General features: G+C 44.6%; 1 protein-coding gene across 8 annotated transcripts in view; it reads left to right on the forward strand.

Annotated features, from left to right (window-relative positions):
* Positions 1 to 12,913, forward strand: part of ttc3 (tetratricopeptide repeat domain 3) — a 128,248-nt gene that overhangs the window by 22,146 nt on the left and 93,189 nt on the right. For all 8 annotated transcript variants that reach the window (XR_009511874.1, XR_009511873.1, XM_059968780.1 and 5 more), the window contains exon 10: positions 4,424 to 4,486. Coding sequence is in view for 6 of the 8 variants with exons in the window: in XM_059968780.1 (XP_059824763.1) it covers positions 4,424 to 4,486 (63 nt within the window). In the remaining 2 variants the exon portion in view is untranslated. The remainder of the gene's footprint in view (positions 1 to 4,423; positions 4,487 to 12,913) is intronic.

Consider the following 12,913-nt stretch of genomic DNA (forward strand, 5'->3'; position numbering starts at 1 on the left):
GAACACTGTCTATAATTTCCAAGTCTGTGAGGTGATGTGCAACAGCTGTTTCATCATCCACTCACGTAGATTTTCTCCAACTACTTGCTCTATCTTTGAAAGCAGGTCCTGTAACCCTTTTTGTATATGCAAGCAAATCATGATCAACTATTTTCTCCTTTGTTAACAAAATCATGTAAGATCATTGTCAAGCTTTTCTTCAGGTGCATTATCAAGCATCAAGGCAGGCCATAACTTAGGCCAGCCATTCTTTAGTTTTGAAGGTTCTACCTTCTTCTCGGGCAATGAACCGAAGAACATCCTTCAAGTTAAATTCTTCAATAAATGTCTGTACAGAGTTGCCAGCATTCACCTCATCTAACAGATGTTTCATGGAAAGTGAACAATAACTTGGCCTTTAGAGTATTCCTTGGCCTTGGGGTTGGATAAGCAATGTACAGTTTGGTGGTAAATACACTGTAAAAACATTATTCTTATACAGGAGTTCAGCTTTGGAGCGAGCTGAACAGTTATCCAAAATAAGAATTTTGCAATCTTCGGATAGCCCTACAGATTTGCATGTGCTCTGGCTTCTGCTACAAAATATTTTTCAACCCACTTTAATATGCTGGTAATCCAATTATTTTCATTTGCGCGATATGTTACTAGGTAAATTTTAATACCTTTCAAGGCCCTAGGGCATTTATTTTTTCCAATCAGCAGTGGTTTATACCTGTGAGTACCAGCTGTGTTGGAACACCCCAAAATGTTAACTCAGTCCTGAGATTGTTTGAATCGTGTGGGATCTTCTTTGTCTTCTGTTGCTGATGCTCTTTTCCTAGGTGTGCATTGCCAGTATAACAGTTTCGTTTGCATTATACAGCTGCTCAGGATTGAGCTTTTCGTCAGCTATGAGCTTCACAAATTCATCTACATACTCAATAGCTCCTTCATGGTTTGCAGACTGTTTTTCTCCACACGCTTCATGCATGGAAATTCTGTGGCGCTTCTGAAACCTTTGAAGCCATCCTCCACTAAGTCGCATGCATGTTCTAATTTAAGTTCTTTATGGAACAGCTTAGCTTGGTTCATTATCATACTGCCTGACAAGTCGACTCCATCACTCCGATGCTGGCGAAACCATTTAAGCATCACTCGATCATGCTCAGTGCTCTTACCAACTTTAATAGATTTTCTAATGCTCATTTGCTTTAGTGAATCACTATTTGCATAGAATTGCAATTTTTTTTTTCTTTGGTACTTTATAACATAGAGCTGACAAACCAATGCCCTATAAGTCTCATAGATTAAACACAGAAGCACCCTGGTCCATTTTTTTCAGCATTTTAACCTTCTCTTGGATCAATACGGACCAATGGATAGGATAGGTATATGGACAGGAAAGGAATGAAGGGTTATGGGCTGAGTGCGGGTCAGTGAGAGTAAGCATTTGGCACAGACTAGAAGGGCCGAGATGGCCTGCTTCTGTGCTGTAGTTGTTATATGTTTACATTTAACACCATCACTGTTACTTGCACTTATCTTAGAAGCCATAGCTGGGGTTAAATTTACATAAAATAAGCACAAAATATTGGGATATGTATCATGCCTGTACAATATTGCATAAGTGTTAAAAATATGCACCAGACCATTGCCTGTAAATGATGATACACTTCCCTGCATTGTGTTTCATCTGCTACTACTTTGCCCGTCTTACCAATCTGTTTCAACTCCCACTGTAGACTCCCTGCTTTCTCAACACTACTAGTTCATCCACCTATCTTTGTACCATCTGCAGACTTAGGCACAAAGTCATCAATTCCATCATCCAGATCATTAAAATATAATGCAGAAAGTAGCAGACCCAGCACCACTAGTCACTTAGCCAACCAGAAAAGACCCCTTTTATTCTCACTCTTTACCTTTTTGCCACTCAGCCAATCTTCTATCCATGTTAGTACCTTTCCTATTATACTGTGGGCTTCTATCTTGTTTAGTAGCCTCAAGCACCACCTTGTCAGAAGTTTTCTGAAAGTCCAAATAAACAACATCCATTGAATCTCCTTCATCTATCCTACTTATTTCTTCCTGAAAAAATTCTAACAAATCTGTCAGGCAAAAGGTCTCTTCTTAAGGGAACCATGCTGAGTTCAGCCTGTTTGATCATATGCTTCCAAGTACCCTGAAATCTCATCTTGAATGCCAAGCAGCTGAAACTTCTTGACAATTCTTCAATGCAGGACCTTGTAATAGGTTAGGGGAAGAGAAGGGAGGTTATGTGGATGAGAATGAGATTCCCAGCTGGTTTGTTGCCCCCCGGGTGCCAGGGTCAGGGACATCTCAGATCGAGTCCAGAATTGATACCCATGCCATGTGCTTGTAGGGCCAGAACTAGGAAGATCATACTGTTTACCATATGGATAAGGCTTCAGATTTTATTTTTTTTTTTATCATTGGGTCTCTTCCCGGGAAAGTGGGACCTGGACAGAAAGAATGATTTGGGTCTAGTGAGGGTTTATGTGCAGAACTGAGGAATAAGAAAGGTATGACCTCATATGGGATTATATTGCAAACCACTCAACAGTCCGTGCCTCTAAAAGGACCACAACCTCATTGTAAGGTTTGGAGGCTTGCTTGCTTCAGAAGTCTGGTGAGCTATGTTGGCTATGACAGAGCCTTGTACCTTGACTCTCAGTAAGGTCACCCATCCCAAACAAGTCACAAAGATAGAGACCAGGCTAAGAATGGTGCACCAGTCCTTCAGGTTCGGGGTTCAGCTCAGAGCTCACAACCCTGACTGGTCAAAAACAATTGTTACAGAAGCAGCACTGAAGAATCCTATACCTGTGTGTGACAGTATTCCTGAGTCTCCACCCAGGATTTGAATGAGCCCTAAACACCACTAAGATCAAGATGAGACAAGAGACCAACTCCATCGTCAAAAGAGCACTTAATTGGATCCCTGAAGGGCAGAGGAAAAGCAGGAGACCAAAGACAACTTGGCAACATACCATAGAGGCAGAAATGAGGACCCTGAACCACCCCTAGGGCACAATCGAGAAGATGGCCGAGGACAGACTGAGATGGTGGACCTTCATTGCTGCCCTAAATGCCAGTGGCATAACAGGTGGTAACTACTAGAACAGTAAATGGAATTTAGAAGAGCAAATTTGTAGAGAGATCGCAAACTGTTTCAAGAGCCAAAAGGTTGTGATAATAGGTGATTTTAACTTTCTGCATATTGACAGGGACTCCCATACAGTAAAAGACTGGATGGAAAAGTGTTTGTCAGATGTGTTCAAGAAAGTTTCCTTAAACTTTAACAGTATGTAGAAGTCCAAACTAGAGAGAGTGTGATACTACATTTCCTTTTTGGGAATGTGACAGGGCAGGTGACAGAAGTTTGTGAAGGATAATACTTTGCATAGAGTGATGATGGTGCTGTTAGTTTCAAGCTAATTATGGGATAGGAAAGCTCTCTATACACACAACCCACAGCAGCTAAGCTGCTGCTCCTAATGTTCTGTGTTCTCCCGTGACTCTTCTGTCAGGGGCACCGGCCTAGAGTCAGCATGTCTCCATAGCCACGAAAATCTAGCACCCTGAAGACGTGTTAGTCTTCCAGGCAGTGTCCTTGGGATATCAAAAAGCAGCTAGTCATGAGGCCCTGAGAGCAAGTCCCAGTCCCGCAAAGAACCAAAGTCAGAGTGTAACTCCAGGTCAGAGTCTTGTAAAGAAAAGGAAAAGTAAGAGATATCAAAGATGGAAATAGAGCTGTTTCTGAAGGTGCAAGCAAAGGAGTTGCTGTTTAGCGCCATCTTAACTTTAAAAAATTTTGTGTAATAACTTTCACTGCGGTTCCTTATCAAAAGCCCTACATGAATTTCCCTTTATCTGCAGCACATTTTTCACATTTATTTTTCAAAACAATTGTTCATATAATTTGAATTTGCTTTTCACAAAAACATTTTTAACTTTGCTAGATAGCCTCAAATTTCTTCAGTTCTAAATAAATTCCCTGGAATCTGATATTTTTCTGTGACAATTTTAAGATAATTCCAGCTTTCTATCTTTAAAAGAAGGGCTTACGTTAATTATTTGCTAGTCTATAACGGTGAACTTTGAAAATTAAAACTGATGCATCAACAATGTCACTACCAAGTTTTAAGCCACCTTGGTTAAGTCCATCAGGGCCATTTCTGGGATTTATTTGTGTGTTGTGTTATGAAAACTGATGCTATTTAGGAAACATTTCTCTGTTATTCCACATGATTGACAATCTCAACATTGTAAATTTACCTTGCTTATACTTTAAAACTAATACAATATTAGTAGAAAAAGCAGTCTTAGCATAGTTAAGTCTTGCTGAAGGTCTTATTTCTATCATGTCCAACTGACTCTAAGTTATGGATTAATAATTACATTCATTTTCAATATCTTTCAGTCCTGACAATGAAATTCTGTATGGAAACAGAGCTCTGTGCTTTTTCCGTATTGAAAAATACAAGTAAGTATAAGAAAAATCTGTCTTTTGTTTATTGTATGTAGAAATATAGTGCTTGGGTTCAAGAAACAGAAGTTCCATTTTTGCTTTTGGATCTTACTGAATGTATCCAGGATTTAAAAATGCCACTAGAAATTCAGAGTAAAATATCTTGAGAATTTTTCAAGTTCAGAAATTGCTTTTCTCTCCTTTAAGTAAGTTGTTTGGGAGGCAGTGAGAAATTCTCCATTTCGTGTTTTTTAATCCTTTTACTTGCAAGTTTACTGCAGAAGTTTGCCGGTAACAAAGTTGTGTAGGAAAGTGAACAGCAGAGAAAAACGTGTGCAAATTGATAAAGGTAGATTCAATGAATGCTCAAGAAAATGAGAATTAGACTTCACTGTGGGAAGAATGTGAAGTTAAGCAATTTGCAAGGAAGAATAGGAAAAGCCATGGAAAACTACGTAAAATGATGATTAGAGTTATCTTGCATGTTGATTGATGAGATACAGAAGGGGGACGTCACATGATGACGTAGGTTCGAGATGTGGAAATCCAGCTCTCCCGTAAAAACTAATGAAACAAAGTTTAAGTGAAGAAGAGTTAATAAATACCTTCTAGAAACTACTTATAAACAATTCAGGACTATCTTTAGATATGCCTCCTAAACAGAAACAGAAGAGAATTACTACTTTGAAGACAGCGCGAGTTGGCGGGGAAAGAGGCCCGGCCGTTTTGGCAGAGCCTCGTACTCAAATTGGATCTCTTCCCAGCGAAGTACATGTCGCTTCCGATGGTGCAGGGCAGGAGGCTGCGACAATATCAACGGTCTCTAAGAAGAAACAGCGGGAGCTGCGCATGTGTGAAGAAACGAGTATGCACAAACAGGTGCAAACAAAACTACAAGTTCCAACTGCGACTGGAAGTGAAATTGAAAGTGAATCGGAAGTAGAATCAGACTGTCTGGAAAACACAGATGAAGAAGAAGAAGAAGAAGAACAGGAGGAAATTAAAGGTGGAAACTTTCTGGAGACATTAGAAAAGCCCTGATACAAATAATGCATGAATTAAAAGTAATAAAAACAGATATTAGAAATGTGAAGATTATGCTTGATAAGGTGGTGGAAAAACAAAAGAAAACGGATAAGAAAGTTGGAAGAAAAAATGGGAGACACCACTGAAAGAGTAGACAAGATGGAAAATAATATCCTTGCCTGAACATCAGAAAGAAAAAGTAGATGTGCTCGAAAATTTCAGCAGACGAAACAATATTAAGATTGTTGGTCTTAAAGAAGGTATAGAGGGAGAAAATTCAATAAAATTCTTTCAAAAATGGATCCCAGAAATCTTGGAAATGGAAGAGGGAAGTAAGTTAATTGAAATCGAAAGGGCTCATAGAGCTTTAAGACCAAAGCCCCAACAAGATCAAAATCCACAATCAATCTTGATAAAATGTCTAAGATATCAAGATAACGAAAAGATCTTGAAGGCAGCTAGCTGCTCAAGGTGCCAGGAAGAGAAATGGGACTTTGATGATAGAAGGGAAAAGAGTTCTTTTTTTTAATCCTGATATAAGTTACAACCTTTTGAAGAGGCGGAAGGAATTTAATTCAGTGAAAAAAATCTTACGGGATAAGGGTTATAAATTTATATTGAGCAACCCAGCAACACGGATAATTTTTTTAGATGACAAAGAAAGAAATTTTTTTACTGATTATCAGAAAGTGGAGGAGTTTGTACAAGAACTTCCTAATATTTGCGAGACGCGGTAAAGAATTATGGAAATGAAATGGATTAAAGATGAAGACTGAGATAGAGATCAGATTAGATGGACATTTAAGAGTAGAAGAATATACAAATATACTTTAAGTATATGATAGAAGGGGAGCAAGGTAAAAAAAATTGAATTGTAGCGGTGTGCTACAAACAGCGCTAAAATTACGACACGGAGTCGGTAACTGCAGTCGAAGGAAAAACTTTATTCGAAAACTTCAGCCTCACTTTTAAGCCTCTGTCAACCGGCCCCCCATGGCGAAGAGGCTCCAAAGCTCTGTGCTCGCAAACCCCCGTAGGCTATCTAATTGTGAGTCGGTTCGCATACGCTAGGAAATGAGCCGCCACATAACCCCCCCCCAGAACCGGCGATACACCCCCCAATGTCCACAGCCTGGGCCAGAACCTGCTTGGGAGGTCGGCCTCTGCGCCGAGGCGCCGGAAACTCGGCCGGTTGCGCCAGGTCCACATGGGCCGGCTTGAGGCGGTCCACCGTGAAAACCTCCTCCTTCCCCCCAACGTCCAGCACGAACGTGGACCCGTTGTTCCGGAGCACCGTAAACGGCCCCTCGTATGGCCGCTGCAGCGGTGGCCGATGCCCGCCCCTTCGTACAAACACAAACTTACAGTTCCGTAGGTCTTTGGGTACGCAGGTCGGGTGCCGCCCATGCTGTGAAGTGGGTATGGGGGCCAGGTTACCGAGCTTCTCGCGAAGTCTGCCCAGGACTGCAGCGGGTTCTTCCTCTTGCCCCCTCGGGGCTGGTAGGAACTCCCCGGGGACGGCCAGGGGCGCGCCGTATACCAACTCGGCCGACGAGGCGTGCAGGTCGTCCTTGGGCGCTGTGCGGATGCCGAGAAGGACCCAGGGAAGCTCGTCCGCCCAGTTGGCTCCTCGCAGGCGGGCCATGAGGGCCGACTTCAGGTGACGGTGGAAACGCTCCACTAGCCCGTTCGACTGTGGGTGGTAGGCAGTGGTGTGGTGCAGCTGAGTCCCCAAAAGGCTGGCCATAGCTGACCACAGGCTGGAGGTGAACTGGGCGCCTCTGTCGGAGGTAATGTGGGCTGGTACACCAAAGCGGGATATCCAGGTGGCGATCAGGGCTCGGGCGCAAGATTCGGAGGTGGTGTCGGTGAGCGGGACCGCCTCTGGCCATCTTGTGAACCGGTCCACGATAGTCAGGAGGTAACGCGCTCCGCGCGACACTGGCAGGGGGCCCACGATATCCACATGAATGTGGTCGAAACGCCGGTGGGCGGGATGGAACTGCTGCGGTGGGGCTTTGGTGTGCCGCTGAACCTTGGCCGTCTGGCAGTGCATGCACGTCCTGGCCCATTCACTGACCTGTTTGCGGAGTCCGTGCCAAACGAACCTGCTGGAAACCATCCGGACAGTTGTCCGGATGGAGGGATGCGCCAAGTTATGAATGGAGTCGAAAACACGTCGCCGCCAGGCTGCGGGGACGACCGGACGGGGCTGGTTGGTGGCGACGTCACAGAGTAGGGTCCTCTCACCTGGGCCCACGGGGAAGTCCTGGAGCTGCAAACCAGAGACTGCAGTCCTGTAACTCGGAATCTCCTCATCTACCTGCTGTGCCTCTGCCAGTGCCTCAAAGTCTACCCCTTGGGAAAGGGCATGAACGGTAGGGCGAGAGAGCGCATCCGCCACGACATTGTCCTTACCCGAGACGTGCCGGACATCCGTTGTGTATTCAGAGATGTAGGACAGGTGGCGTTGCTGGCGGGATGACCAGGGGTCGGATGCTTTCGTAAACGCAAAGGTAAGCGGTTTGTGGTCCGTGAACGCGGTGAAGGGCCGACCTTCTAGGAAGTACCTGAAATGCCGGATTGCCAGGTAGAGCGCCAACAGTTCCCGGTCAAAAGCACTGTACTTGAGCTCGGGTGGCCGCAGGTGTTTGCTGAAAAACGCCAGGGGTTGCCAGCGACCTGCGATGAGCTGCTCCAGCACCCCACCGACTGCCGTGTTTGATGCGTCCACTGTGAGGGCGGTAGGGGTGTCCATTCTGGGATGTACTAGCATTGCGGCGTCAGCCAAAGCTTCCTTCGTTTGAACGAAAGCGGCGGCGGACTCCTCGTCCCAGGTAATGTCCTTGCTCGGACCCGACATCAGGGCGAACAGGGGGCGCATGATCCGGGCAGCTGAAGGGAGGAAGCGGCGGTAGAAATTGACCATACCTACGAATTCCTGAAGGCCTTTGACCGTGGTGGGTCGGGGGAAGTGGCGGACCGCATCTACCTTAGCGGGCAGAGGGGTTGCCCCGTCTTTAGTAATCCTGTGGCCCAGGAAGTCAATGGTATCAAGTCCGAACTGGCATTTGGCAGGGTTGATTGTAAGACCGTACTCACTCAGTCGGGCGCAGAGTTGACGGAGGTGGGACAGATGCTCCTGACGACTGCCGCTGGCTATGAGGATGTCATCCAAATAGATGAACGCGAAGTCCAGGTCCCGTCCCACCGCGTCCATTAACCGCTGGAACGTCTGTGCGGCATTCTTCAGGCCGAACGGCATGCGGAGGAACTCGAAGAGGCCAAACGGGGTGATGAGAGCCGTCTTGGGGACGTCGTCAGGATGCATCGGGATTTGATGGTACCCTCGGACAAGGTCGACCTTGGAGAAGATCCGGGCGCCGTGCAGGTTTGCCGCAAAGTCCTGAATGTGCGGCACAGGGTAGCGGTCCGGTGTGGTAGCCTCGTTCAGCCTGCGGTAGTCGCCGCACGGTCTCCAGCCCCCCGTCGCTTTGGGCACCATGTGCAGGGGGGAAGCCCAGGGGCTGTCGGACCGCCGGATGATCCCCAATTCCTCCATTCTCTGGAACTCCTCCTTCGCCAGTCGGAGCTTGTCCGGGGGAAGCCGCCGAGCACGGGCATGGAGGGGTGGTCCCTGTGTCGGGATGTGGTGCTGTACGCCGTGCCTGGGCATGGCTGCTGTGAACTGCGGTGCCAGAACCGATGGGAACTCCGCCAGGACCCTGGTGAAGTCGTTGTCGGACAGCGTGATGGAGCCGAGGTGAGGGGCTGGCAACTGGGCCGCGCCCAGGGAGAACGTCTGAAAGGTCTCGGCGTGTACCAGTCTCTTCCTGGGCAGGTCAACCAGCAGGCTGTGAGCTCGCAAAAAATCCGCACCCAGAAGCGGTTGGGCTACGGCGGCCAGTGTGAAGTCCCACGTGAACTGGCTGGGGCCGAACTGTAGCTGCACCTGACGGGTGCCATAGGTCCTTACTGTGCTGCCATTCACGGCCCTCAGGGGGGGACCCGGTGCCCTGCTGCGAGTGTCGTAACTTGTCGGAGGTAAAACGCTGACCTCAGCCCCAGTATCGACCAAAAAGCGGCGTCCCGACCTGCTATCCCACACATACAGGAGGCTATCCCGATGGCCAGCCGCCGTAGCCATCAGCGGCGGCTGGCCCTGGCGTTTCCCGGGAACTTGCAGGGCGGGCGACAACGGCGGGCTTCTGCGCCCCACCGCTGGTGGTAGAAGCACCAGTGGTCATTGGGCCGGGGGTTAGTGGGCTCTGCGGCCGGGCCTGGACTGGTTTGCTGCTGGGAGCGTGGCTGGGAGATCTGTGCGATGGACGCCCCGCTCACCTTTTTGGCGTTCCACAGCAAGTCCGCCCGGGCTGCCACCTTCCGGGGGTCACTGAAATCCGCGTCGGACAGCAGCAGGCGTATGTCCTCGGGCAGCTGCTCCAGGAATGCCTGCTCAAACATGAGGCCTGTGTGTCCCTCGGCCAGAGACAACATCTCGTTCATTAAAGCCGATGGAGGTCTGTCGCCCAAGCCATCCAGGTGCAGTAAACGGGCAGCCCGCTCACGCCGAGAGAGTCCGAAAGTCCTGAGGAGCAGGGCTTTGAATTCCGTGTACTTGCCGTCTGCCGGGGGCGACTGTACGAACTCCGCGACCTGGGCAGCTGTGTCCTGGTCGAGGGAGCCCACCACGTAGTAGTAGCGGGTGTCTTCTGAGGTGATCCGGCGAACGTGGAATTGGGCTTCGGCTTGCTGGAACCATAGGTCCGGGCGCTGTGTCCAGAAACCCGGCAGTTTCAACGAAACCGCATGAACAGAGGCGGCGTCGGTCATTTCTGGTCCAAAAATCGTTTGGACCGTCGGGGTCACCAATTGTAGCGGTGTGCTACAAACAGCGCTAAAATTACGACACGGAGTCGGTAACTGCAGTCGAAGGAAAAACTTTATTCGAAAACTTCAGCCTCACTTTTAAGCCTCTGTCAACCGGCCCCCCATGGCGAAGAGGCTCCAAAGCTCTGTGCTCGCAAACCCCCGTAGGCTATCTAATTGTGAGTCGGTTCGCATACGCTAGGAAATGAGCCGCCACAGAATATTAATTGGGAGTGGAGATATTAATTTTTTTTCTTCTTCACATATATATTTTTTTGTTACGGGGGAGCTGGAAGAGCTTCTGATCGATTGCTGCGGGATTCACGTGTGTACTCATGACGATTACCATGACCCGTAAAACGGAGGGGGGTAATGTTGTGTTTCTATTCATTCACAACATTAGTGAGGGGTATTTTGTTGTTTTTTTTTCTTTACTATCTATCTTTCTTCTATTTTTCTGTTTTTTGCCTGGATGATTGGGGGGGGGGGGGGGAGACACATAGCAATGTGGAGAATTTTAAAGAGATTCCTCAAGGTATTATGAATGACTAATTTACTCAATTTTTTAAGTTTTAATGTTAATGAGCTTAATGGACCTGTGAAAAGAAAAAGAGTTTTAACATATATTAAGAAAATGAAAGGAGATATAGCTTTTTTGCAGGAAACACATTTAACAGAGACAGAACATCAGAAATTAAAGAGAGATTGGGTTGGAAGTGTCATTGCAGCTTCATTTATTTCAAAGTCAAGGGGAGTTGCAATTTTGGTTAATAAAACCTTACCAATTAAAATACAAAATGTACTAATTGATTCTGTGGGGAGATATGTGATTATACATTGTCAAATCTTTTCAGAATTATGAACTCTTATGAAACGTTTATGCACCAAATGAAAATGATGCAAAATTCATACAAGAAGCTTTTTTGAATTTGGCCAACACACACGATAAAATATTAATAGGTGGAGATTTTAACTTTTGTTTAGATCCAGTTCTAGATAGGTCAACTAAGACTGTTACAAAATCAAAAGTAATAAAGCTAACTTTATCATTGATGAAAGACTTAAATTTGATTGATATATGGAGAAGAAAGATTATTGATATAATCCGAGAGAAAGAGATTATTCATTTTATTCAAATAGACATAAAACTTATTCAAGGATTGATTTTTTCCTATTATCAATGAATATTCAGGATAGAGTGAAAAGTGTGGAATATAAAGCGAGAATACTGTCAGATCATTCCCCTTGATAATGATAATGATGGATAAGGAGGAATTGATTTATAGATGGTTTAATTCAATTTTATTAAAATGTCAAGGTTTTTGTGATTTTATGAAAAAACAGGTCCAATTTTTTTTGGATACAAACTCATATTCAGTTGATGATAAATTTATATTATGGGAAGCGATGAAAGCATATTTGAGGGGTCAGATAATAAGTTATACTTCTAAAATTAAGAAGGAATATATGGTAGAAATAGATCAATTAGAAAAAGAGATTACAAAATTAGAAAAAGAATCCCAAAGATATATGACAGAAGAAAAACGAAGACAACTTGTCAATAAGAAGCTGCAATATAATACACTTCAGACATATCAAACAGAAAAAGTAATTATGAGAACTAAACAGAGATATTACGAATTAGGTGAAAGATCACATAAGGTACTTGCTTGGCAGTTGAAAACAGAGCAGGCTTCCAAAACAATAAATGCAATTAGAACAAGTGCAAATAAAATTACTTAAAAACCTTTAGAAATTAATGAAACTTTTTAAAAATTTTACTCCGAATTATATCAATCAGAATCACAAAATGAGGTTGCTGAAATAGAAATTTTTTTATCACAAATAACTCTTCCAAAATTGAATACGGAAGTACAGAAAGGATTAGATGTGCCCTTTACATTAAAAGAGGTTGAAGAAGCTTTAGGATCACTCCAGAGTAATAAGTCTCCAGGAAAATACGGTTTTCTGTCTGAATTTTATACAAAATTTAAGAAGATTTATTAATCCCTCCCTTTATGGAGTTAATATATCAAGCGGAAAGAACACAAACTTCGATAGCGATCCTAATAGTATTGCAAAAAAAAAGATAGAGATCCTTTAAAACCAACATCATATAGGCCTATCTCTTTGTTGAATGGATTATAAAATAATAGCAAAAATTTTATCTAATACATTATCGAAATATTTACCAAAATTAATACATATGGATCAAACAGGCTTTATTAAAAATAGACAATCGGTGGATAATGTAACTTGGTTTCTTAGCATAATTCATCTGGCACAAAAGAAGGAGGAAATGTGTGTGGCAGTTGCTTTGGATGCAGAGAAAGCATTTGATAGATTGGAATGGGACTTTTTATTTAAGGTATTGGAAAAATATGGGTTAGGAAAATCTTTTATAAAATGGATTAAAACCTTAAATACTAGTCCCAAAGCTAAAGTAGTGACAAATGGTCAAATTTCAACATCATTCCAGTTAACATGGTCAACTAGACAAGGCTGTCCATTATCACCTGCCCAATTTGTATTGGCGATAGAACCATC

Source organism: Hypanus sabinus, chromosome 4 (genome assembly GCF_030144855.1).
Source record: "Hypanus sabinus isolate sHypSab1 chromosome 4, sHypSab1.hap1, whole genome shotgun sequence".
Taxonomy (NCBI): domain Eukaryota; kingdom Metazoa; phylum Chordata; class Chondrichthyes; order Myliobatiformes; family Dasyatidae; genus Hypanus; species Hypanus sabinus.